General features: G+C 37.8%; 7 protein-coding genes across 10 annotated transcripts; 4 read left to right on the forward strand and 3 right to left on the reverse strand.

The window, feature by feature from the left end:
• Positions 1-1176: 1176 nt before the first annotated feature.
• Positions 1177-9481, reverse strand: LOC6576572. 3 transcript variants are annotated; one of them, XM_015165253.3, is made up of 2 exons: positions 9247-9481; positions 1177-3018 (listed from the first exon to the last, which is right to left on the reverse strand). In XM_015165253.3, exons 1-2 carry the CDS (start codon positions 9344-9346, stop codon positions 1646-1648), a joined length of 1473 nt encoding a protein of 490 aa, XP_015020739.1. In that variant the 5' UTR covers positions 9347-9481; the 3' UTR covers positions 1177-1645. The 3 variants fall into 3 exon arrangements, with proteins under 3 accessions (XP_015020739.1, XP_015020738.1, XP_002002561.1); XM_015165252.3 differs by lacking the exon at positions 9247-9481 and adding an exon at positions 3785-3932 and having other exon boundaries at positions 1179-3018; XM_002002525.4 differs by lacking the exon at positions 9247-9481 and adding an exon at positions 7150-7870 and having other exon boundaries at positions 1181-3018.
• A 3128-nt stretch (positions 9482-12609) lies between these two features.
• LOC6576573 lies at positions 12610-15078 on the forward strand. The gene is made up of 3 exons (XM_002002526.4): positions 12610-13127; positions 13217-13523; positions 13594-15078. The coding sequence occupies exons 1-3, from the start codon at positions 12655-12657 to the stop codon at positions 14845-14847; spliced, it is 2034 nt and encodes a 677-aa protein (XP_002002562.2). The 5' UTR covers positions 12610-12654; the 3' UTR covers positions 14848-15078.
• A 961-nt stretch (positions 15079-16039) lies between these two features.
• On the forward strand, positions 16040-18092 carry LOC6576574. The gene is made up of 2 exons (XM_002002527.4): positions 16040-16394; positions 16472-18092. Exons 1-2 carry the CDS (start codon positions 16042-16044, stop codon positions 18045-18047), a joined length of 1929 nt encoding a protein of 642 aa, XP_002002563.1. The 5' UTR covers positions 16040-16041; the 3' UTR covers positions 18048-18092.
• A 19-nt stretch (positions 18093-18111) lies between these two features.
• Positions 18112-20238, reverse strand: LOC6576575. Its single transcript, XM_002002528.4, has 2 exons — positions 19722-20238; positions 18112-19666 (listed from the first exon to the last, which is right to left on the reverse strand). The coding sequence occupies exons 1-2, from the start codon at positions 20150-20152 to the stop codon at positions 18172-18174; spliced, it is 1926 nt and encodes a 641-aa protein (XP_002002564.2). The 5' UTR covers positions 20153-20238; the 3' UTR covers positions 18112-18171.
• Positions 19832-22524, reverse strand: LOC6576576. The gene is made up of 2 exons (XM_002002529.4): positions 21925-22524; positions 19832-21866 (listed from the first exon to the last, which is right to left on the reverse strand). The coding sequence occupies exons 1-2, from the start codon at positions 22344-22346 to the stop codon at positions 20327-20329; spliced, it is 1962 nt and encodes a 653-aa protein (XP_002002565.3). The 5' UTR covers positions 22347-22524; the 3' UTR covers positions 19832-20326.
• Positions 22525-22616: 92 nt separating this feature from the next.
• On the forward strand, positions 22617-24878 carry LOC6576577. 2 transcript variants are annotated; one of them, XM_044008781.1, is made up of 3 exons: positions 22617-23074; positions 23130-24685; positions 24718-24878. In XM_044008781.1, exons 1-2 carry the CDS (start codon positions 22617-22619, stop codon positions 24640-24642), a joined length of 1971 nt encoding a protein of 656 aa, XP_043864716.1. In that variant the 3' UTR covers positions 24643-24685; positions 24718-24878. The 2 variants fall into 2 exon arrangements, with proteins under 2 accessions (XP_043864716.1, XP_032584942.1); XM_032729051.2 differs by having other exon boundaries at positions 23130-24878.
• LOC6576578 lies at positions 24838-27008 on the forward strand. The gene is made up of 2 exons (XM_002002531.4): positions 24838-25307; positions 25397-27008. Exons 1-2 carry the CDS (start codon positions 24847-24849, stop codon positions 26979-26981), a joined length of 2046 nt encoding a protein of 681 aa, XP_002002567.1. The 5' UTR covers positions 24838-24846; the 3' UTR covers positions 26982-27008.
• Positions 27009-27298: the final 290 nt, after the last annotated feature.

Genomic DNA, 27298 nt, shown 5'->3' on the forward strand with positions numbered 1-27298 from the left:
ACAATAAGTTTTGGAATTTTCCTGCAATCGGCTTTTTAAAAAAGCCAGATTTGACGGGGAAAAAAACTGATTTGGCAACACTGGTGAGCATTTCAAAAGACTTGATACTGGGGCTAGTCAAGTTCAGAACCTGCGTGCTATAGCGAGCAGCTTTTCTTTGCGGTTGCTAAATGATAAAAATATCACTGGGGCGAATGAATGATGAAATTTTGCCATAAGTTAAGGCGTTTAATCCGACGTTACTTATCAACTACTTAGTTGTCAGTTAATTGTATAACTTAGGAAATTGTAAATTTACACAACCTGTGTGCCATAGCAAAATATTTTAGCTAATTCATTAATTATTAGTATTCAATATTCAGCTCATTTTATAAAGCACTGGCTTTGCTTATTATACGATATCTCTATTTGCTAAACTATTTTACACATGCAGCATGAATCATATATAGACATTCAAATTATTTCGCTGGGATGACAATCTAGTTGTTACACTCATTCACGAAAGTGAAGTGAGTATATTGGTTTTGTGTCAGTCTTGCATTCTTCCGTATGAGCCAAAGCATTTAGCCCCAATTAAAGCTACAGTTTTAGAGATAGATAACTCGACTAAATTACTGTTGAAGTCCTCTATTCATTTGCAAATAATATATTTATATATCAACTGAGGGCGTAAAAAATCGGATAATATATCTGGTAGCGTTTGGACAGTGAATAAGTATTTTATAGTCGCTTACACTCGACGACAACGGTCGTACTTGTTTCATATTGTTTATTTTATCAGGTATATGCATAGCTCTATATATATATATGAATCGATGTATATGTATCTGCATTATTCTCTTTGAATGGTACGCGAACTAGGTGAAATCAAAAGTCACGCTGCATGCAAAGTAGATTGCGTGTGAATTGATTTAAAATGAATAAAATAAACACAAATTCTGTATTTGTTTTCTCTTTAATGTTTAGTCAATAAATCAAAATTTATACAATGTACACATTTTTTTCGAATTGTAGAAAATTTTCTTAAAATTATTGTTCAGCAGTTGTAATAAAACATTTCATTTTTGTAATTTAATTTTAGAGCAAAATTTTGTTTAAAAAATAATAATAATTTAAATTATTTATTTTAAATATTTGTTAAAAGGCAATTACATTTTTCAGTTTTTTTTAAATTTCATTTAAAACTAGTTTAAAAAAGTATATTTGACTTATAACTAATATAGCACTGATTTTTTTCATCTATTTGTACAAATTTTTATATAAATAATATATATATGCATGTGGTATTTATATATAATATGTATATTTAATTTTACGTATTTCGCATGTCATTTTCTAGCCTAAATGCTTGGGTCCTACACTAAATATTGGCTTACAAAATTATATAGTTATAGTTTTTTTTATTTATTTTTTTTTTTTTTTTTGTTTAATTTTTTAAAATTTCTTTTATATAGCATATTCTAGTTGATTTGTTTTGGTTACACATGGGTTCAGACTGTGTTACATTTGATGCATGCTTAATGATGAATCATGTCTTATGGGCCAGCTCACGCACATACACATACATACATATATCACTCGATTATCTCAATTATCACAAGATTCTTAGAGTACAAACTGCGAACGTCTCACGTCGCACACTTTTCTATAGGAATGAGCAGCATAATATGAGCACTAGCACCGTTATGGGAAATAGTGCATAGATCTCGCTACGCGGATGACAGGTTGAGATGAGATTTGTAATATCATCTTCCTCATGCTCGATGCCATCTCGTGTGGGCACCTCGACGACGACAATTTCGTCGGATAGGAAACCGATGTTGAAACTGCAATCGGTGCTGTTCAGGCAGCCACGCGATTCACTTAGATTCGAGTATTGAAATGTTGGCTTATAGATATCGAAAATGGCGTGTATATCGTTGCGCACCAGATCGTTGTCGCTGTAAAATATATAATAATAGTAGCCATCCTCGGTGATATTATGCTTGACCGTATCGTGTTTGCCCTTTTCGAGAAAGTGCGCATTCAGGCACGCCGGCTTCGGGGGAAAGCCCTCGGCCAGCAAGATGGCACCATTGAAGCATTCAAAGAGTCCAGTCTCAAAGCTCGATATGGAATTGGATTCATCAGTCTCCGTAAAGTTGACCGCATTGCCGCCGTGACTGTATTTCCGGTCATAGACATTTTCACGCTTCTGTCGCTCCTTGCGCTTGTAGAGCTGCTCATAGAGCTGCCGTTTGTCCCGCTCATGGGATGCCTGACGTCTCTTGCGATGGCCTGGCGCATTGCTGCTCTCATTGTGAACAGTCGGATCAAGTGATTCCATCGACTTGGGCACCGGATGAGCCGTGCCCTTCTTGAGTTTCTTTTGCTGTCGCTTTGCGGGCGTTGGCACCGGCGTCGGCTTTAGGCTGGCGTTTGCTGGCGGATGATCGTCGCTTAGATCTTCGCCTCCGTGATTCTCATGCTCGAGTATTCCATCAACTTGGAGCTTCTCCTCGGTGATTTCCACCACATCCTCGAAGAATACTTTGACCTGCTCGTGGCCCTGGGCATAGTTGGCGCCAAGTTTGTTCTTGTTGTGATCGGTGAGGCCGCAGAGTTTCAGCTCTCGCTTGCCCTTGATCACCAGCAAACGCGATCCATTGTAGCGCGAACAGAACTTGAGCGAAACGCGCGCACCCTTCAGCAAAAAGAAACCCCAATATTCCAGGGTATCGTCCGGCAGTGTCATTGACTTCTTTAGCCTGATGTGCTTGCGATTCGTGGATATTTCGGGTTTATTGCGCAGCTGAAAGGCATTGAAATGGCTATTCATGCGCAGCGTGTGCTTCGAACAGAATATCGAGGAAATGCCATCCCTTATCTCAATGATGTCCGATTCGGCAACCGGATAGATGACATCTGCGAAGATCGTCTTGCGCATATAGAGTGGCATTATGATCAGTATTGCCGGCAGTATTACAATCATAATGCAAAACACGAGCACACGCTTGACGCCGTGCATCTTGCGGGTCTCTGGAATGAAATCAAATAGATAAAAGATAAGTTTTCAGATAAGCAGACAGTTGCGAGAACTATGACAAGTTTCAGATGTTTGCTTAAATAAAGCAATTTTATGATTTGTATAAAAGTTTGCATAAAGCTTAATAACTGCAAAAGTTTTTCATCCGAAACTGTATAAGTATACTAATAAAATAAGTCTATTTTATACTAAATATTGCTGACTACCGACACATTATTTTTAATTTTAATTTATTTTTATTTTTTTAACCTATTAAAATATATGATAAATCAGTCAAAAAATAAATTATTTAAAGCTATATTATTATGCATGTGTCCAGTTCAACATAACTTAATATTTATAATATTAAAATTTTTTTAATTTAATGATATATTTTACTTAATGGGAAACAACGCATTATATAATTTTTTAAATAATATATTTTCTGATTTCATCTTGAGTAATGTTTTAAATTTGAACTTAATAGTAATACATTATTTGTTTTTATAAAGCACATAAATATATTATGTAAGCACATAAATATATTACAAAGCACATAAATATATTATATAAGCTCATAATATATTTATATATTTATATATATACTCATATACACATATATAATTATTTCTTTCATATATCATATATGTATATAGTCTTTATTTATATTATTTTGTATTATTTCTTATTATATTAAATTATGATTTATGTACAAAATTACTTTAAAATAATATTTCAAATTGATCAAATTTATTGGCATCGCATTTCACTGTATACTACCTTCAAAATGATATTCCGTAACTTGTTTCATTTCGATATATTATAATTTGTCTCCTTTTTAAATATCTCTTAGCTATTTCAAAGTATTTTTCCTAAGTAGAGCGCATTGCTTGTTGCTTCTAGACTGGCCTTTTGAGTACTGTCTTGATAATGTGATTATCAAATTTGACTGCGCTGCCTGAGACGGCAGATTTCCATTACATTTATCGCACGAGGCGCTTTAGTAGTTGTATTCGTTTAACACGGCTCAGAGGCGCGCGTGTGTTGCCGGCAAATATGAAGTTGTGTGTGTGTGCGCGTCTGTCAACAAACCACAACAATTGCAAAATACTGTACAAATATATACATAAGCTATTTACAAGAGCCATTCGGAACCACCGAATCATCGAACGTTAAGTGGCAGACTCTATTTGATTAGCGCATTGCTCCGCTAATAGATCAAATTTGTCAAATTAATTTAATAAAGTTCTTTTGTTTATTTATGTCTCTATTTTAACTATTGTTTTATTATTATTTATAACAGATGACAAATGCAAAGTTTAACTTCAAACCTATTGTAAATTTATGTGAGAGATCCTAACAATTTAATTTATATAAATATTTTGATTAAAGTTAATCATTATAATCATTGTTGATTTCTTTTTCTTAATGACAAGAAAATATTCTTTCCAAATATTTGTTTCTGTGCAAATATTTGCAACATTTTTTTTTTTAATTTAATCATTTTTTTTTAAATTTTTTTTCGTAGGTCCTATTTGAATTAATAACTTTTATTTTAATATTGTTTTCTCCTGCATACTTTAGGGCGAAAACAGTTAATAAACTGCCTCCAGCTTAAGCAAGCTGTAAAGCTTTGGTTAAATCATAAAATACTTATTAATGAGAGAAGTAAGAAAAAAATGCTAAAAAAAAAAAAATACTTCAAGTCCCATATACATATTTCCCACACTTCACACAAATGACAATGACAATACGAAATAAATATCTTTATAACTTTATCATTTTTATTGCTTATACAAAATTATACAAATAAAAGCATATATGCATATAAATCTCTATAAAATGTGTTTTGTCTGGTTATTGTATTTGTAGCAGTAAAACTGTGTCATGAGATGTGAGCTGAGTTAAGTATTTAGTTGGCTAATCGTGAGTCTCAAGCTCACCATTACTCATCGATAGCAGCTATTTTCCTATGTGGGCATTTTATATATTAATAATTTTTTTGTTTGTTTGTTTTTTGTTTTGTTTTTTTGTTTGGGCCTTATCAATCGATGTATTGCTGGTGTTTACTTGTCATAAAACATATACGTTATCAATTTCATTTCGAAATATATATGAGGCTTGAGAGAATCGGAAAATATGGGAGCTTTTCATCATCATCATCGTCACGTTTTCGTCGCATGTATTGTTTAGACGGCAATACATTTGCGCTTATTTATTGGTGCTAATATAAGCTATTATCAGGTGCTAGACGAGTGAATATTTTTATCTGAGAAACAGACAGATGGGATACAATAACAAGAAGACTTCAGCTGTTTAAATAGTAAAAGTTTTCATTGAGTTTAAGTGAAAAGCTTGCTAGCTCTGAATAGCTTATTATACAAGTATATTAATCAATGTTCTCTATAGATTAAAAGATTCTTAATTCGAAATTGATTAGAACTCTTATAATAATATAGCCTTGCCTAATTGCCAATAAATTGGCTGCTATCAAATATAATAAACGACTTGACGGGGTAACAACTAGGTAATATTTAAAGCTTAGACTGCTGATAGACTTTTTGTCAGACGATCGATTAGAAATATTTGATAATACTTGCCCAGGTCTGAGTTATAGTAATCTATATTTAAGTGAAGGCAATTTGATAAGATGCTAAGAGAGAGAAGATGTGTAAGAGAGAGAGAGAGAAGTACTACGCATGAATATAGCATATGATGTATGGCACGGATAAGATTTGGTAAAAAATGGGAAGAGAGCTGAGTCTTTTAGTGGGACATTGCCTAGGAACTGATGTAGTTGATTTGGTCTGCTAGTCTGTCCATATGTAAGCTCAGTTAAAGGCTCCAGATATTTGCTAGTCGGATACTCTTGGTTAGAGTACTCTTAGTTGTTGCTCCTCACCAATTCAGCAAGCTGAGTGGTTTCCGATAGAGACTAACATAAACTAACTTATATATACAAGGCGGTCTTATCTTCACTTTACTGTGTTTTTCTTTACACATTGAAAAAGCTGAATGATTTCATCGAACATTGCGTAATCACCTAAGGTAGCACTTGTAAATTGTCAACAGTGTTTTTTTTTAGCTACCTTTTCTGTCTTGCGCTTCATCCACTAACCCATCTAAGGTCATAGGTCGGGAATTTCCCTGGCAACTGAGCGAAAATTGTCGCGACTGCATATCCAAGTTGGTAAATATTTAATTTTTCCAGTTGGTTAACGATTTGGTAAATTTTCGACAAGTTGTCATTGAAACAAATCGAGTAGGTTTCTTGTTGTTGGGTTTGTTGTTGAGGCAGGTTTATAGCCAGTAAGCAAACATGTTATAAGCCTAAAACTTGTTTTGCAGAATACCAGAGACTAGAGTTAAGATCTTGTTGTTTATAGTTAATAGAATGTTATTAGTTATAGACGTCTGTATGTGTTTCAAGATATAGAAGATAATAAAATTAATGTTTTATGTTGCAGCTAAGATATACGAGTAGTCATATAGTTTTCTTTAATACTAAGTGTTGTTTTCCAAAAAATTATTTTATACCTTATCTTGCTTTTAAAATACGTGAATAATTATTATATATTGACTTCATTTGATTCTTAAACACTAAATTATTAAAACACTTAAAAATAATTCTGACACTATAAATAAGTATTTTTAAACTAACAACTAGATCTTAGGTAAACTCTAAATAGACTCGAACCTTAATGTTTTCATAAATTAATTCTATCTATTCCATTTAATTATTATATTTTTAGTATTATTATTATATTTTTATATTTTGTTATAATTTTATTACGTTTCTTTGTTATCATGTAAAATTTCTGTCATAAACAGTTCTTAGTATCATAAGAGCTCTTAGTTGGCTTAGTACAGCCATATAATATATATGTGTATAGTATAGGGTTCTCGTAAACTTGAACTACCTTGACTAATTCTTGCACATTTTGCGTTTCTAGTGCTCGTTCAGTGCTGTTAGCGTGTGCCTCGAATAAAATTTAAATATGTGCTTAAGTACGCGTACTTATGGATATAAATATGTACAGATACTATATACATAGATATGTAAATGTGTATGTAGCTGTGCTCATGTCTAATTCTCATGTTTCTGTTATTTATTCTCCGTCCTCTTCTTCTTGTTGTTAACTTACATGTTTATTTGTTTCTGTTATTTAGCTTATTTACGTTTTGGCTCGTGGACAACGTTGTCAACGTCTTGGCGGCGACGGCGACGGCGACAGCGACGTCGACTGCGCTGTCAGCGTCGACGTGACGTTGATATGTGCAAGCTTCTACTTCTTCTTCTTCTTCCACTTCTTTGTCCTCTGTCTTGCATATATGCAGTTTGTTTTGTTTATTCTCCCTGGGTGTTTACATAGAACGAATGATGATAGCAAACGCAGAAGCAAAAGCAAAAAACAAATTTCTTGGTTATCAGCACGTGCAGAGTTTTTGTTGTTCTCTTTATTATCAGTCGAGCATTATTAATATTACTATTATTATTGTTGTTATTATGCTGTTATTTCTTCCCATTGCTGATGATATTTTGACACACTTTTGTTATCAACAAATGTGGTGTTTCTAATCTTTTGCACTCTCCCACACTCTCTTCTTTCCACTCTCTCGCACTTTCCCACTCTCTCTTTCTTAGCTTTTCTTTGGCGTCTATTTTTGTTGTTTACTTTTTGTCTTTCTTTATGGCACAAACTTCTTGTTATATTTTTAGCACTTGTCGAATTTGTTTTTATTATTTACTTCATATTAGTTTTTATTTAAAAAAAAATTATTTACGAAATATTCGCTAAGTGTCGCGCCGCACGTTCGTTTATTCGCGAGTTCTTTGACTGACGACTGACGACTCACTAACTGGCATCGCGACTCGCGGCAGTTGGAATGGAATATTTTTTGTTTCGTTCATCATCGCACAATATGAAAAACAATGGGATTTACCAAGCGTTATGCTGAGCACGCTTGCGCTACATTGTCTCCCTCAACCTCTTTCACTCTCTCGCTCGCTCTCCTGCTCTCTGCTCTCGGAAAATTCAAAACAACTCTCAGAGAAAACGCATTTGTTTTGATGTGAAGTTGGGTGCGCTGCCTCAATTGGTTCGAAACTTGACTAAATTGTACCGTGTACAAATCGGCATGAAAGGTATATTGATATTCTATTCAAAACATAAATTGAAATAATAATTAAAGTGTTATAGTACTTGACAAGTAAATTGATTTCAATTGTTTATGGTGTAGAGCTGTATACATATTATTTTATTTTTCACTTTTCATTTCTTAACTTTGATTAAAGTATTTATAAAATCTAATTTTAGCACCTGGTAATATATTTAAATCTAAACGCAGCAGCTGCGTAAGAAATTTTTATCTATTTGAGGGACAAGGAGATAACGCGTGAACTTTGCTTGTTTTTACTTAAGATTAATGCTTGTCATGAATTTAATTTTTACTGCTGCCTAAGAGATTGACTATGGAAATATATTTATGTGATATATACAGTGAACATATATATATTATTGTATATATTTTTTTTCTTAGTGTTAAAACTCAATTGCTAACTAAAGCAATTATACCTACATAAGTTTTGTTTAGAAATAGTAAATAATTTCAATTGTATTGCAATCAAAAAATATACAATTTTAAGAATTAAATATAATCAAATAATAATAAACTTAAAAAAAAAAAAAATGAAAAGCTTATAATTATAATGCGACCAATCAAGTCATTTCATAAACCTGTATAAAATTATGCTAAGAAAAGCTCTTAAGCCAGGAAAATAAATTAATAATATTACATATTTTCAATTTCATTCTTTATTCTGATTAGAATAATTTTTTAAACAAATATTAACACTAATTAACACAAATTAATGATTTTATATGTATATTTAAAAATCGGAATATGATATTTCTAAATAATCATGAATCTGATTATACTATTGCTAAGTATTCTTCGATGAGTCTGAGTCAATCAATATATTGAATAGTTTTCTATTTCATTACAGAGATGGCAATATCTTTTTTCAGTCTTAATTTAAATCCATAATGTGGCCGTAGTTACAAATTTCGGTTTGAATCAAAAAACCTTGACAACCTTTCAGTTCACACAAAGATATCTCTTGATATTACAAGCTCTAGTAAGTACACATATGTATTTTGAAAAATAGTCCGACTGATTCAAACCTCGGATTCAAGCACGGTTGACTTTTGATATTTTTGCAAACTTTTCAGAACACTTACTGTGTAAATCGGGCATCGAGTAGTAGAAATCCGTATGATAATAATGCAATTGTCCCGCACTGATATTTGTGCTACGTTTCGTAAAGGATTTGTTAGACATGTTGAACAAGAATTAAAATTGTAGTTAGGCAAAATATTCAAATTATTCAGCAACGATCCGTCTCGACTGAATTATCGCCGCAAACTAACTCGAAATTATTCTCTGGATGCGCAGAATGACTTTACTACTTTGTCTGATTGCCCACTGTGGACAATGACGTTCCAATAGGAGTGCAAAAAAAAAAAAAAAAATAAATAAAATAAACAACCCACAAAACAAAAATGGAAAACTGTAGACTGAAGACAACAACAAGCTGCGGCTGTCTGTTGCCCTGAGACAGTTGACAGATGTAGTGCGCTTTATCCGACCGCACTGTGTAGCTGATAGCTGACGAACTAGAGTAATTGTCATTTATGATTATAGTAAATGGCATAAAATACACACACTGTAAAAGCAAACAGCACGCGAATAAACCTATTGATAAGAGGTTAAAGCTGATTAACCGACAGGCTGGGAGGCATGACATATGCACGTGTCTAGCATGCCGCGCCCTTCTCAGCGACTATAGGGTGTCTAGTTGAAGCCATTGGTTTAATTGGAAATTTAATATCAGTAAAAGTATCCACAGAATCTAAAGGCTACTAAATGTTGCGCTTATGTAGATTTTACAAAAAATTTTCTATATCTATATATATATCTATATTATTGTGGAACAGAAATGTCAATTTTTAAACTTGATTGAGCTAGTTTAATGCTTATAAAATTATCGAGACTATGAGAAAAAAATCTGAGATTTACTTTGATTACTTAAAATACCCACTAAGGTTAACAAGAATATATATTATTGTTCAATGCATATATTTTCCATATTTTTACTTTGAATCATATATATAAAAGAGTATAGCAAATAATTACAATAAATGTATAAAATATATTTTTTTAATATAAAAGTTATAATGTTCGCCTCTGGGCTTAGGGTATCTCTCAGGGTATCTATCATTCTTTACTAAACCATTTTTACATATTTATTTTTCATTCTCTAGCTTACCCTATTTAAAAGTTTCTTTTCTTTAATAAATCATTTAGTACTTGAATTATAATAATTTATAAGGCACTAATATTTACAATAATTTCCCATGTATCTTCTTGATGGAGTGGTATATCATCTTATATTGTGTATTTTTGTTTATCTTATCTCTTAAGCGAAATAAATATGTGGACTTCAGCAAAAATTAAATTTATTAATTTTTAAAGTAAAAATTTAATTTTGAAGTCAATATATATTTTTTTTAATTTTTTTTTATGTTAAAATTTTTAATATAATCATAAAATAATTAAGATCTTAGAAATTTAAAAGGATGTATTTATGCTCTTGATTTGTATTATATTTGTACTTTTATAATATACTCGAATTTTTTTCAGCCTAAAAGTATGCAAAAATTAAAAATTATATATATACAAGAGTGCCTCGTATGGCTTAATAAAAGATAAAAAGATTTAAAAAATAATAATAATAATTTTTTTTATCTTGGTCTCTATTATTTCTGCCCAATTGACTACACTAGACTCATATCTATCCTTCTCTTGAGCCTCCCAGCAATTTGGTATCTAGTGAGCATGTTTGCTAGCCGGTTTCTGTGCCGCTCCAATCTGTCATTGTACAGACTCGAATGCTAGTGTATTTTATCAAAGACCGTGGCCAGATTTAGGTGTCGGTGTAATGGTGTGTTTCTTAGTTGCTGTTGCTAGTAATGATAATTATATATTTTTAAAATCGATAGAAAAGTTCCTCGAATCATATCGGACTTCATGTCTACCAATAAAACAGAAACTCTAAAAGTAAAATCTTGTCACTTGCTGCTCGAAATAATCTATAAGTGTGTGTCTTCTTGAAAATAAGTACAGCTACTGTAGTTATAACAACCAAATATTGTATAGATAAGGCGATTCAATAATTTTCTTCAATGGTAGGGTATTCTACGAAATGTTGATTATTTATTAAATTATATATTTATCCTTGGCTTCTGCCCTCTTCGTGACAGAACAAAGCTTCTGCTAAAGGTATTTTTACAGGTGTTTTCAGATAGCGAGTTGTGTAAACTGGCCGTTGTATTTATTTGTGAATTCGTGGCTTTTAAATTATTTAAAGAACACGTTTTGGGCATTTTGTGCAATGTCAAAGTGAACAGGTCTTTACTGGAATGGAATATTTAATTGTATTTATTAATGAGCTCTCAATAGTTTTTCTTATGAATTCGATTATCACAAATATTGATTTTGTAATGATGATGATGACAATTAGAGACGATTGGAAAGCCAAATCCAGGCTATATATGTAGGCCAAAAGCAGACGAAGGCGTGAATAAATAAATAAATAAAATAAATAAAGAAATATAATAGTTATTTATTCTATTTATAGAAAAATATAGTAAGATTTAATATTTCGCCCTACGTAGGTGTACCCTACGTTATCTTCTATTACTGTTACTAACTGTTCCATACAATTTTGCCAACAAACACTTTGCTTCACAGCAAGCATTGAGTTTTTCGCTGAGCGACAGCTGTAGGGCCATATTTTTGTTGGTACGCCTACCCCGTATACATTATTTATAATTGGGCTTGTTTAAAGATTGTCACACTTGTTGCAAGCCACCGAGGGGGCCAATAATGAATCACGTTTTTATTGTTTTACGAGAGTTTGATGTAAATATTTATTCACTTAAAATACTAGTGCTATATGGCTAAAATGTGAATCTTATTTTTATCATGCAAACAATTGTCTGTTATTAGCAATGTTGGCCCAAAAACAACTAAAAGAAACTGAGTTGTGATTCTAACACATTGCAGGTTTTATATAAAATATGTAAATTTGATACAAAATACAAACAAAATGAAGAAAATATTTAAAAATTAAAGATAGCTAAAAAGCTTTTAAATTTTCCCGCTTTCCAGATCTGGCGGAAAACAAGCTGAAAGGGCACACAGCATTTTAGTTTGCTGATCCATTGCTTAGGTTCATTAATTTCGTGGTTCATCATTCTGCCAACGTCGAATAAAGGGCGTGGCCTGATATTTTAAAACGTTAAGAGAGAGAGAGAGAAAAAAAAATAACTATTTGGCTATTTTATAATGAAAGTAAAGCCAAGAATTATATTTATATATAAAAGAGTCAACAAGAAAAAAAAAAACACCTACATACACAACAAATATACGCGTTAAATGCGTTAAAACAAAACCCATCATTCATTCATTGATAAAGTCAAGCGAGAACGTCTCTGCCAATTTGGAAGACGAAGACAGCAGCTCCCCGAAATAGGGCTATGTAGCTTTGCAGTCAGTTGAGTTCGGTTCGCGTGAAAGAGCAGATCATGAGTGCTCGAATTGCTGGCAAACATTTCTTATACAAATGGTTCCTGTGTTTGATCCTAGTTATCATAGCGCTGAAATTTTTATCAAGTCGCAATGCCGAGGACAATCAAATATCACGTAGTAGCATTAATATAACAAATGAACGAAATATGAACGTAATTACAACGCCATTAATTCCATACTCTGTGCCTCACGTGGAGTTGCCAAAATATTTTCTGCATACTTCCCAGTGCATGATACCCTATGTAGATCCTTTTTCGGCGGAGGTTATGAAAATCTATAAGCCGCCAAAATTTATACCGTGCTCGAATGAAAGTGATCTAGTTTCCGCGAAGTTCGATGCAAAACTCAAGAGATATGTGCTAAATATTAATGAAAATGTCGCTCGCCAGCTGCTCAATTCAAGTGACATGGAGTTCAATTGTTTCTATCGGGTGATAAAGCTGGGCGGAAATGTGGAAACCTACGACATGTAAATTTCTGATTGACCCGAAGTTTTTCTTTTTGCAAAGCTCTTCAACCTTAATTCGTCTGATTGTTCGTTGTTGTTTGTTCTCTTAGTCTCAGTCCGAGCATATATTTCTCTCAGGGCTATGTTGTGCCACTGCATGTGGAGGGCATGATTCTGGACTGTGAGACCGCCGAGGCGACGCCCGTTAAATTGCAAAAAGATGCCTTCATATTCGTTCAATATGATAAGCCCAAGCTGCAGACGAGTAGGTCAGAGCAAAAACAGAGTCCGCGTAAGCCGAGTGTTATTATGTATGGCATCGATACGATCTCTCGGATTAATCTGCGTCGAACTATGCCCCTGGTACATCAATTTCTAAAGGGGCCCGGCTGGTACGAAATGAAGGGCTACAACAAGGTTGTATTATCATCATTATCACTATCTACATATTCTCGTCGTCTACATGAACGTCGTCCATGACTTTCAGGTGGCTGACAATTCTTTTCCCAATCTTTTGGCCATCTTGAGTGGCTATTCGCCGGAGAAGGCCAAGGAGCATGTTTGTGATACGAACGTGAAGTACTGCCTGGACGAGTTGCCCATGATCTGGAATTATTTCCACAATGCCAGCTATTTGACCGCATATGCGGAGGATGAGAGTGGATCGAATACGTTCACTTATATGAAGCCGGGCTTCACCAAAAAACCAACCGACTATTACTTTCGTCCATTTCTGCGCGCTCTTGAAGAAGAATTGCCCTCCTATAAGTGTCCCGGTTGTTATATGAACTATTGCTATGGTCGTCGCTTGGCCAATTATTATATTTACGACTACGGCAGACAGTTCATGCAACGTTTTGTGGCAGAGCGACCCATTTGGGGCATGTTCTGGTCGAATCACTTTAGTCACGACGATTGGTCTATGCCCGCGGCTATGGAGCCCAAGGTCCTAGGCGATTTGCTGGCCTATAGCAGCGATGGATCGCTGGAGCACACAATTATGATATTCTTTGCAGATCACGGTGCACGCTTTGGCAGTTTACTCACCCTGTCCGAGGGCTATTTGGAGGAACGTCTGCCCATGATGTTTATCTATTTGCCGCCATGGTTTCGTGCAAAGTATCCGAAGTACGCCGAGGCGCTAGCGCTCAATCAACACCGTCTGAGCTCCAATTTCGATTTACACAATACCTTGAAGCATATCATCGAGCTGGGCGGTACACCGGACGGGCCGGCTTTGCCCAGATCCTACGATTGCCCCACCTGCCAGTCATTGTTCTATCCGATTGCCGAGAATCGAACGTGTGCCCAGGCCGGCATCTCAGAGCATTGGTGCACTTGCCGACCGTATCGAACCCTCGGCCAGTTCGGTTGGCCAAATCGCATTGCGCCGCGCATTATCGATCGAATGAATGAATATTTTGTAGCAAAGAATCTGAGTCATTTATGTAGCAATTTAACATTGGAGTATGTACATTATACGGAAATTCGAACAGATGAGCAAGTCAGCTGGAAGGATGCTCTACCCGAAATAGAGCAGGCGGTCTATCGCACCAAGTTCAAGGTTCATCAAAACAGCGCCGACTTTCAGGCCACAGTTGTCTTCAACAACATCACTGAGGCGGTCGATGTGAATGTGGAGAGTATAAGTCGTACGAATTCCTATAAAGAGGATTCCACGTGTATTAATGATAAAATTGCCAAATTATATTGCATATGCTTCAGTAATTTGAAGACGTAACCAAGTTCTTCAATGGATTTGTAAATATTCGATATATTTTTAAAGGTATCTAATTTATAATGTCAAAGACTCGTCCCTAAACAGCATTTACTTAATTTAAGTGTGGTCGTTGCTGATTTAATTTAAGCATAATTTAACTGCCAAATACGTGTCGAGACAAATATTAGATATAATAAGGACGTGAAATTGTTTTGTTGAATGTAAAAAATTGTATTCAATTATTTTCCTTGTTAATAAATATTCCATTCCATTCCATAATTTCAATTAAAAATAAAAATAAAAAATTTTTGTTAAATTTTTAAACCAGTTTTTTTTTGGTATATCGGAAAATACCAAATAATTTGCACAGTCCTCAAGCATGATACACCATTAATGGGGTATATAGCAAATCGATACAATTCTTTTTAGGCCCTGAATAAGTATTCTGCTGTCAGTGGCAGCCGTTAAAAATGATAAGAAATTACGATATGAGAATAGCTGGTAAATTAGATAAGAATACGATAATACTAGTCCAAAGTTTTCTTGGAAATATATTTCTTTAACTATACTAAATTGTTACTCATACTCATTTATAATATATAGATAATTTGTATATCCTGAGCCCATGGAAAATGAAAGGTCAGCGTATAATTCTTTTGTGAGCTAATGAAGTATATATATATAGAGCTGAGCTGCCTTAACCCGGCCCTTTTGTCCGTAGAGTCGACTGTCCGTATGCTTGAATGCGACGCTCTCAGAAGATATAATAGCTAAAGACTTTATTTATTTTATTTTTTGTATTTTCATGTTTTCTTTATCTGAATTTTTTATGCAGAAAGCCCAAGCATAAAATTATTGAAAATATCAGTTGCTCGAAGGGTTCAGGGGAGCTCGTAGTCTAGCCTTCTCCACTAGAGCATTCTTACTTGTTCATATTGATTTCTAGTTAAGAATTATTATATAAATTTTTCATTAAGAATATTTTTTTGTCATGTATATTGTTGCCCTATATCCACATTTGTGGATATATATCTAAAGAATATGTAAACACATATTTCAAATGGAATTCATATTTCTCCATTAGATTGAACCTTGTTTTCACACATATAACGGGAAAGGTTAATTAGATTCGTCACAGCTGGGCATATCAAATATGATTATAGTCTATAATTTAAACAGATCCCAAATAATACTTAGTACCTTGTATTCCGTATTATGGTAATGGTGTTGCTGCTGCTATTGCTATGCTGCCTCATGACTTTAGATTGTGGGGCTACCGGTGAGCAGTCCAATACGACCTATTTTGTGAATAGTGCTGTGTGTAAAATGCCTTATGTGGACCCCTTTACGGAAGATGTGCTGAAAATCATGACGCCCAAGAAATTGGAAAAATGTCGTTCTGACAGCGACATAATTGTAGCCGAATACGATTTCGATATGAAAGTGTACCGCTTGCACATTAGAGAGGAACAGGCCGTGTCATGGTATAAGCGAAATACGACGCTGGAATGTAAATACGAAAAAATCGTGAGAGATTTGATAAACAAGCAGGTAGACAATAGTTTTCGGTGAGTTGTGCAGTGAGACAATCCGTTGATGATGGCAAATATCCGATTATCGGCGATTTAACTTTATGGTCTTATAGTGTACTATATAGACGCACGCTGACGCAGGATTTCCTTGTGCCACCGGACCTTCACTATGCTCTAGTCCATTGTGCCGTGGTCAATGGAAAGGAGAAGCGAGTCATACAATCGGATGGCATTGCCTTCGTGCAGGACTACGACGGCAGGAGCAGTGAGGAGCTGCCGGAAAAGATAGAGGAGCACCCAAAGCCAAGTGTGCTGATATTTGGAATCGATGCCATGTCTCGAATCAATCTGCGTCGCACCATGCACAAAACATTCAGATATTTGCAGCAACCTGGCTGGTATACGCTCCAAGGTCTCAATAAGGTCGGCGATAACACTCTGCCCAATCTGTTGGCCATGCTAACGGGCTACTCCGCCGAGGATACGGACAAAATATGCGATGTTCGTAAACTTGGATGCTTCGATAAACTACCGTTCATTTGGAAACGCTTCAAGGATCTGAATTATACAACAGCCATGGCCGAGGATAAGATGAATATAAGTACGTTTAACTATTTGAAACCGGGATTTATAGAACAGCCCGTCGACTACTATTTGCGACCTCTGCTTATGGCCATGATGAAAACGTTCAATGGGAGTGAATTCTTCGATAAAAATCTTTGCCTGGGACGTCATCTGACCTTTGCCTATCTGTGGGACTTTGCCAAGCAATTCATTCAACGCTTTATACGTACGGCGAAACCGATGTTTGGCTTATTTTGGACAAATAGCTTCTCGCACGACTATTTTGACATGACCTTCGCCCTAGACGATCTATTCGTTGAGTATTTCAAGCAGTTCGAAGGAGATGGCCTTTTCAATCGTTCGATTGTCATACTAACTAGCGATCATGGCATGCGTTACGGCTATTTGAGACAGATTACAACTGGGTATTTGGAGGAGCGTATGCCGATGTTTTACATCTATTTGCCGCCTTGGTTTCGGCGCAAATATCCGCGTCTCGTTGGCAATTTGGTAAAGAATCGTAATCGCTTGAGCTCGACCTTCGATATTTACATGACGCTGCAGCATTTGCTGCAACTCAATAGCACCAAGAATGCGGACATTCAGCCGATGTCAGCGACATGTCCCACCTGCCAATCGTTGTTCTATAGGCTGCCTGTGAACAGGACCTGCGAGCAGGCGGGCATCACAGAGAAATGGTGCACGTGCCATCCCAGAGTGACTGTTACCATGGAACCCTATGCGAGGCCAATGGCCTTGGCGATAATTCGGCAAATGAACGATGATTTGGTCAAGAAAAACCTATCGGATCTTTGTGCCAACTTTACGTTAACTAATATCATATATTTAGATCATATTATTGAATTGAACCGAAATGCTACTGCCGATGATAGCGAACAATATTACGTAATTGAATTTTCAACGGCACCAAATATTGGGATATTTGAAGTAACATTCTCCTGGATTAATCGCACAGCTACTTTGAATATGGACATCAACGAAATAAGTCGCTTATCTATTTATGCCCCGGACTCGAAATGTGTTTCAGATCCGATTTCTAAAAAATTTTGCATGTGCAAGAATGCGATAAGAATAAATTCACTCAGAGCTGGGACTCCTAACTGAACTTGAAATGTAATAAAAGCAAAAGTTTTGTTCGACATTTTAAAACCCCTTTTTTAATTATTAATTAATTAAACCAATTCTTGTATTTAATAAAATATCATTTGAATCTAATATATTCATGTGCCTATCGACAGACACATAAATTATTGTTTATGCTCCCATCCACACACTTGCTATGAGTGTTGAAACGTGTTATTCGATGGTACGGCACGTCTGCAATATTATTTTGACTGTTGATGAAAATGTTGCCAAGGAAAACGCCATTGGGCTGGGTAATGAATTTAATGCGATACCTTTGAATGCCATCGGCCGGTTTCACAATTTGTCCCTCCGAATTATAGAGTTCTTGATGATCTACGGTTATCAAGTGTTCGAATTTCAAGTGAGAGCAATACCTTATCAACTTTTTTCTAGCCAAGTATTGATTAATGCGAAATACTATTAGTTTTGCCCATGTCCGCATCAATTCAGTATTTGGCACTCGTCTACATGGCTCACACGAGCAAATCCACTCCGGAATGTTTGCCCCTGCACAACTGCGATTCTCTGGGATAATGTAAAGCAGCGACATGCAGCTGTTGCACACGACTTCAAACTCCAAATTTGGATGCACCTGTGTCAGCAGATTCTTAATAGTCAAATGCAAATCATATGTGGAGCACAGCCGACGACGATTCACCTCAAGCGCGTTTCTGACGTCTGGATACTGTTTTCGGTACCAAGGCGGTAAATAGATGTGCAACATGGGTAATCGCTCTTCCAGAAAGCCCGAGGCCAACCGCATCAAAGGTCCCTTGCGCTGTCCATGGAGGCTGAACAAGATGACAACTGCCTTATCGAATAAGCCGTGCTCCCTGTACAGCTCAAGATACCTCACGAAATTCCTATCCACGCGTGCCGCTGCGCTAAAGTCCTCATGGCTGAAGGTCTTTGTCCAGTAGAGTCCGAAGAGCGGCTTGGGCGTCTCATTCATGAATCGCTGTACCAACTGCAGGCAAGACTCGAAAACATAGTGGAAACTCTCTCTCCGGCCCAGGCAGTAATCGGATTCCCCCTGACCACGCCCTTCCCTTTCCATAATTTCCTTGAACACTTTCAGAATGGGATAGAGATAGTAATCCACGGGCTTGCGCGTGAAGGCTAAGGAGAGAGAATCTTCCGCATAGGCAGTCAAATATCCCGAGTTGTGAAAATGATTCCACAGGAAGGTAATAGTATCCAAGCAACCCAGTCTCTTCACATCGCAATGCTGCTCCCACAGTTGCGGAGAACCGCCAGATAATAGGTCAAACATATTTTTAAAGCCATTGTTGAATAGTCCATTATAACCAAGCATGTCACTCCACCCTGTCTGCCTCACAAACTTTGCAGTCATTGGCATCGTTCTTTGAAAGTTCATCTGAGACATGGAGTCAATGCCCAACATTATGACACTGGGATAGGCCCGACTGCGCTTCTCATCGTTCGCTTCGTTCCGTCCGACTAGATGCTGGACAAAAGAGAATGCATCACGTTGCAGGATTCGAGACTTGTTGCCTAACTCAAAGCACTCCACGACAATTCCTTGAATGGAACGGGGCACGATCCGGTTACTACAAGTAAATGGTGATCCCTTGTTCCTGAATGCGAAATTATGGTTGAATGGAGGTCAGCATAAGATATCTAAATACATACCAGATGGGCTTATCACTTGGTCCACTAACGATCTCGTAAAAGACGCACGCATAGTGGGTCACACTTGGAAATAGTTTGACGAATAGAGATTTATTAAAGCGCAATAGATATAGTTTTTGCTGTTTATTATATCGCACAGTGAATAGGCCGGGCTGATCCGTACAGGTCTTGGGCTTGGGAGGCTCAAAAATGGCCATGACATCAGGGGAGAATGGATCGACTCTTGGTATTTTGCACACATGATCAAAAACGTTAAATTTGTTTTGACTTGGAATTTGGGAATTTTCTTCTTGTGATATGGACTGTTCAGGGTTTATGGTTGGCTCGGTTTTTGCTAATTCGAATCTAACGAAGGAATAGAAATATATATAGACACAGACAAATAAGCTGGCAAGTAGGAGCAGGCCATTATTGCTGAGCAGCCAAGACATTGTTGATGCTCAGAATTGTTTATGAGTTTGGATTGAGAAACTACTGAGATCTGCATTCATCCGTACTTTCATTAAATTAATTATATTAGTTTTGTTGGTCTGTCCGTCCGTCGGTCCTGCAAGAGATTTTAAATTTGGAATGTATACTGGGGTTAGACGGTAGCCTAAAGTCAATTAGATATGGCGGATCTGGCTGCGTTTTGACTGTGAATAAGCATTTGGATAACAAAAGCAAAACTTTCTTGCTATTGTATTCCATTCACAAGGCGCATCGGTTCTATACGAATTAATGCGACTTATTTCCGGCACATCCAAATACACAATTCTTTTCAATTGGACATTATATTTCAGTGTCGTTCGGAATTTGCCAACGTTGGGATAGGTGCGAAAGAGAATTCGCAATGTAACAATATTCTGCATCATCTCGGACTTCTTGACTTCTACCTTGTCAACATCCGTAAGGACAAGACGCTGGCATTTCTTGCTGAACCTATTTTTCAGCATCCACATATTGATATTTGTGACAATCATCTCGGCCAAGTGCCTCATGTTATTTTCTATGGTTACATTCACGAACTCGTTGCAAGTGCACCAATGCTCGACGATGCAAGCATCTTCACAGCTGCGCTCCACGGGCAACGGGTGCAACAGCGACTGACTACTCGGGCAACTGGCCACTGCGGGCAGCATCGCTGGCGTCGTGGCATTCAGCTGGAGCAGGTGTCGCAGCGTATTATGCAAATCATAGTTGGAGCACAAGCGATTGTGATTCATTGCCAAGGCCTGAGCGTACTGCGGATAGGTGCTGCGGAACCAGGGCGGCAGGTAGATATGCAACAAAGGTAAACGTTCCTCGAGGAAACTATCGGACAGATCCATGAGTTTGCCGAAACGTGCACCGTGATCGCTCACTAGGATGACAATCGAGTTGTCGAACAGCTTCAGCTGCTCAAATAAATACAAGTAGTCCACGAATATACGATCCAGACTGGTGGCCACATTGTACGAGTCATGGGTGAATGTGCAGCTCCAGAAGAAACCGAACATGGGCTGATTCAGCTCGAGCATATGGCGTGTGATGAACTGGACACAGAAGTCGTAGACATATGAGAAGGCCAGCCGACGTCCGATGCAGTAATCATAGCCAAAACTCACGTAGGTTTTCAGTGTCTCAGCGATGCTTAGCAGCAATGAGCGTAGATTGTAAGGCATCGGCGTCGTTTTATATATCTGGCGAAATAATGGAATGCTTATAACATCCTCGGTTACGGCTGTGGCATAGCCAGCGCGAATGTAATCTCTCCAGATCATTCTAGCATCTCGATACTTTTTCCAACGAAATGCGTGCTCGTCTATCATCGACACACCGGACAGCACCGTGTAGACATTCGGGAAAGTATTGTCCGCCATCTTGTTGTAGCCGGACAGAGGGTACCAGCCCTCTTGACGGACAAACTTTGCCGTCAAGGGCATTGTCCGTTCGAAATTCATGCGCGACATGCTGTCCAGACCAAGTATTATGACACTGGGCTGTCGCTTCGGCTGTTTTCTATGCGTTTGCCTCGTTTCCTTAGTTACTTGATGCAAGGGAAATGCATCTTGTTGTATGATTTGGATGAGTGAAGAGTTCAGCTTAACATGACATTGCGCAATGACTCCGTTGATATTTTGGGGCAATTCATGTTGCTTCTCAAAGTACACAGTCGCATGTATCCTTGAGGAAATGTTAGAATTGAGAAATTAAACAACAGAATGGACTATTATTTGCATACTTTCGTTGGCTTATCCCGCTATAATTGCACTGAATCCCATTCCCGAAAGGCAGCAAAATCGTCTCATTAACGTGCAGAGAATAGCGATTTGTGTTGCGGTCAAAGCTTAAGTGAAATAGATCGGATTGTTTTGTGCAGACCTTTAGCTTAGCCGGCTTATAGATCTGCATTGACTCGGGCGAGAAGGGATCCGCATAGAGCATCTTGCACTTTCCACTATTTACAAAGTAACGTCTGGTATGATTAGGTTCCATTCCTATCAAATTGTTTACATTTATCTTAATTTGGCTCGCTTTCTTGGAGGAGTCCGTAAATCGTGTTTTGAAGTCTACATTCTCCAGAGAGTACTCAATTTCGTAATACATCCACATCAATGCACAAAAGCCGCCGAAAAATAAAATAAAATGTTTGCGTTGGATCATGTTAGAAAACGTTTAAAAAATCAACTTAATTCACTGAGCCCTAAAACTTAATAAATAAATAAATTTGTTACCAATAATTTGATGTCTTATCTATAGATCTCCTTACGCTCGATTATTTCGTGTTAATGGAAATTATTTTCAACATAATATGCTGTTTATTAGTAATAAACCAAAACACTAATAAATATATACAAAGCAAAACAGTTCAAGTTCAAAAGTCTGTTAAGCAAATGTCGTAAAGTTAGAACGTAACAAACATTAATTACGAAAATGTTTAATTTTTTGATTATTGGCAATAGAAAACTTCTGTTTGCCTTAATTTTGCTTATAACTATGTATATATATATTGGACGTGAAGCTACTGTTGATGTAATTCAGAAAGGTCGAAAGAGCCATAAAAATCTCCACATTAATGCATCTGCCAAAGCGACTGCTGCCCCGCAACCTCAAACGACTGCCTCGTGCAGCGTCTTTAACGTTTTTGATCATGTGTGCAAAATACCAAGAGTCGATCCATTCTCCCCTGATGTCATGGCCATGTTTAAGCCTCCCAAGCCCAAGGCATGTACGGATCAGCCCGGCCTATTCACTGTGCGATATAATAAACAGCAAAAACTATATCTATTGCGCTTTAATAAATCTCTATTTGTGGAACTATTTCCAAGTGTGACCCACTATGCGTGCGTCTTTTACGAGATCGTTAGTGGACCAAGTGATAAGCCCATCTGGTATGTATTTAGTTATCTTATGCTGACCTCCATTCAACCATAATTTCGCATTCAGGAACAAGGGATCACCATTTACTTGTAGTAACCGGATCGTGGCCCGTTCCATTCAAGGAATTGTCGTGGAGTGCTTTGAGTTAGGCAACAGGTCTCGAATCCTGCAACGTGATGCATTCTCTTTTGTGCAGCATCTAGTCGGACGGAATGAAACGAACGATGAGAAGCGCAGTCGGGCCTATCCCAGTGTCATAATGTTGGGCATTGACTCCATGTCTCAGATGAACTTTCAAAGAACGATGCCACGGACTGCAAAGTTTGTGAAGCAGACAGGGTGGAATGAGATGCTTGGCTATACTAGCGCTGGAGATAATATGCTCTACAATCAAATTATTTTACTCACCGGTCGAGCACTGCCACAATTGCAGCACTTTTGCGATATGGTGAAACCAAGTTGCTTGGACGCTTTAAATTACCTGTGGAATCATTTTCACAACTCGGGATATTTGACTGCCTATGCGGAAGATTCTCTCTCCTTAGCCTTCACGCGCAAGCCCGTGGATTACTATCTCTATCCCATTCTGAAAGTGTTCAAGGAAATTATGGAAAGGGAAGGGCGTGGTCAGGGGGAATCCGACTACTGCCTGGGCCGGAGAGAGAGTTTCCACTATGTTTTCGAGTCTTGCCTGCAGTTGGTACAGCGATTCATGAATGAGACGCCCAAGCCGCTCTTCGGGCTCTACTGGACAAAGACCTTCAGCCATGAGGACTTTAGCGCAGCGGCACGCGTGGATAGGAATTTCGTGAGGTATCTTGAGCTGTACAGGGAGCACGGCTTATTCGATAAGGCAGTTGTCATCTTGTTCAGCCTCCATGGACAGCGCAAGGGACCTTTGATGCGGTTGGCCTCGGGCTTTCTGGAAGAGCGATTGCCCATGTTGCACATCTATTTACCGCCTTGGTACCGAAAACAGTATCCAGACGTCAGAAACGCGCTTGAGGTGAATCGTCGTCGGCTGTGCTCCCCATATGATTTGCATTTGACTATTAAGAATCTGCTCGTGCAGGTGCATCCCGGCATTGTGTTCCAGAAAGAGGCAATAAAAGCTCAATCGCTATTTGTCAATCTGGGCGTCAATCGCACTTGCGAGGATGCTGGCATTTCCCATTACTATTGCAGCTGTGATTTGCATATGACCGTGGCGAACAATCAGCACATGATTGACTTAGCGAAGACAGTTGTATATCGCATCACACAATATCTGAATAGGCCGGACTTTGAAAGTAAGTGTTATCGATTAAAATTCGATAGATTGCTAAGAGCCGAGCGGAAACAATTTTTCGACATTGATGGAAATGAGGTGGAGCCACAGAATGGAATTTTTTCGTTCCATTTGAAGTTCACCACTCAACCGAAAGCGATTTTCTATGCGACAGTTCATTGCAGCAAGGGGCCGAGTATTATACGAGTTCCTGGGGATTGGATACGACGTTTGGATGTCATTCCGAACAAGACCAATTGTGTGGATGAGCCCAACGCAAAGGAGATCTGCCTTTGCAAACCAAAAGCTTAATTTTTTATTCATATTCATGAATCCGTGAGGGACACACAAGCGAAACAGGAAATTTCGCACTATCCAAGACCTTAGACAACACACTAATCTGCAAGTTCTGCGAGTACTATCTATTGTTATTTATTCATTATAAAGCAGACATTCAGTTTACAGTCACCAACTAGACAAATTCGAAATTGTAAAGAAATAAAAAATAAATAAAAAATGACTCGTCACCTGATTGTGAAATACAGAAAGCAAACACTTGCTATTATTCTAGTCTTCTGGGTCTTCATACTTGTCAATCGTGATGGAAATTCAGTTGTTGAGGAACAAACAAGTTCAACCATACCGAAACTTTCAACTATATTCCATGGCAAATCGAGCACAGAGCAAACAACTGTTAAGCCATTGAGTACTGACAAGGATTTCAATGTATTTGATCACAGATGCAAAATACCGCGGACTGATCCGTTTTCTTCCGATGTCATGAGCATTTTCAAAACAGAAAAATTTAAGGAGTGCACAGATGAGCCCGATCTGGTTTCCGTTCTTTATGATGGGATGCAGAGGCAATATATTGTGCATGTGCACGAATCGGTGTTCGCAGATTTATTTCCAGACATTTTAAAATTTTCGTGTGTCTACTATGAGGTATTACGCGGAGCAAATGATTCCTTAACCTGGTGTGTTTGAACGATCTGAATGGCAAATGAGCAGACAAGGGCTATTATAATATTAAGCAAAAATATGACCAAAAATATTTTATTTCTAGGAGAGTTGGACCCCTCCCGTTTGGCCAGAACTGGGCCGTACCTCGTCACATTGAAGGAATTGTCGTAGAGTGCTACGAGCTAAGCAACAGATCGCGAATCCTGCAACGCGATGCATTCTCTTTTATCCAGTATCCTGACGGGCGGAATGAGCAGCAGGATGTAAAACGTAGACGCGTCTTGCCCAGTGTGATAATGTTGGGCATTGACTCCATGTCGCAGATGAACTTTCAAAGAACGATGCCACTGACAGCTCAGTTTGTGAGGCAGCTGGGTTGGTATGAGATGCTGGGCTATAATAAGATCGGGGACAATACCTTGCCCAATGTAATGTCTCTATTGACGGGTCTTAGATCGAGTCAGTGGCGTGCTCAGTGCAACATTCATGAGCCGGGTTGCTTCGATCAATTCACGTATCTCTGGAACCACTTTCAAGACGCTGGCTATCTGACGGCCTATGCCGAGGACACGCCTTCTATAGATACATTTCACTATTTCACATTTGGCTTCATTCGCAAGCCGGTTGATTTCTACCTACGCCCTTTTATATTTATGATCCAAAACACTTTGAATACGGTAAAGCACTTTGGCTATGAATATTGTCTTGGTCGGAGGCAAAGTTTTCGCTACGTCTTCAACTATTGCCTGCAGCTGGTGCAGCGTTTTGTTCACGAATCCCCGAAACCGATCTTCGGAATCTTTTGGTCGAATGGCTTCAGTCACAACGACTTCCGTGGGCCGACCAGTGTAGATAGGGATTTTGTGAGCTACTTAGAGCGGTACAAGGAGCACGGCCTGTTTGATAAGGCAGTTGTAGTATTGTTCAGTGATCATGGCCAGCGGCAAGGCGCCTTGATGAGCCTAGCCTCCAGCTTTCTGGAGGAGCGATTGCCCATGCTGCACATTTATTTGCCACCCTGGTATCGAGAGCAGCATCCAGAGTTTGTGCAGGCGCTCGACTGGAATCGTCGTCGCTTGAGCTCGACATTCGATTTGCATTTAACTTTGAAGCACCTGCTCGTACTCCAGGGGCAATCGGGTCTCAAATTCAATTCATCCTGCGCGAAATGCCAATCGTTATTCGAACCGTTGCCAGTCAATCGCAGCTGCGAGGATGCTGCTATACCGGAGCACTGGTGCACCTGTGACTCGTATGTTCAGGTGCGCATCAGCAATGTTTTGATCTATTGGGCCAAAACAATTGTCTATCGCATCAACGAATATCTGGCTAGCCACAATTATGCAGCGAAATGTGTTCGCTTAAAACTGGCCAAATTGCTGAGGGCCGAACGCAAACAGATCTTCGATGATGATGGTAACCCTGTGATGTCGTCCCAGAGAATTCAAACTTTTCGCATCAAGTTCGTCACTCGACCAAATGGAGGTTTGTTTCGTGCCACATTTCAAACCGACTCGCAGAACCATGTTATGGTACAGGAGGAGTTCATAACACGATTGAATTCGTATCGCAATGAGTCGTTCTGTGTCTCCGAACACGTTGCCCAAAAGTTTTGCGCTTGCTTCGAGGCTAATCGAACATTTTCGATTGATACCATTAATGTGAACGACCCAGGAACTCCATGTTAAAATAAAATATAAACTTTGAATCTTTTATAAAAACAATCGTTATACATATTAGCTAAGTGAAATGAGTATATTGGTTATTCATCTGTCTGTCCGTTCGGAAAGTGTTTTTTCCGGTAACCGTATTATATGAGATGCAAGAGTTGGAATTTTTAGTGTAGTTTTTGTGTATTGAAAATCGAAAATCTAATCAATATATCGAATTTATTAACGTTTATTGTGGGCGTAGCAAATGGGCTAAAACGGTATATCCTACAAATTTAAAGCTAACACTACTATGAAGATCCTGAAAAAGAGCTCCTCTAGGGGAATTGACTATA

Source organism: Drosophila mojavensis, unplaced genomic scaffold, assembly GCF_018153725.1.
Source record: "Drosophila mojavensis isolate 15081-1352.22 unplaced genomic scaffold, ASM1815372v1 contig_36, whole genome shotgun sequence".
Classification (NCBI taxonomy): Eukaryota; Metazoa; Arthropoda; class Insecta; order Diptera; family Drosophilidae; genus Drosophila; species Drosophila mojavensis.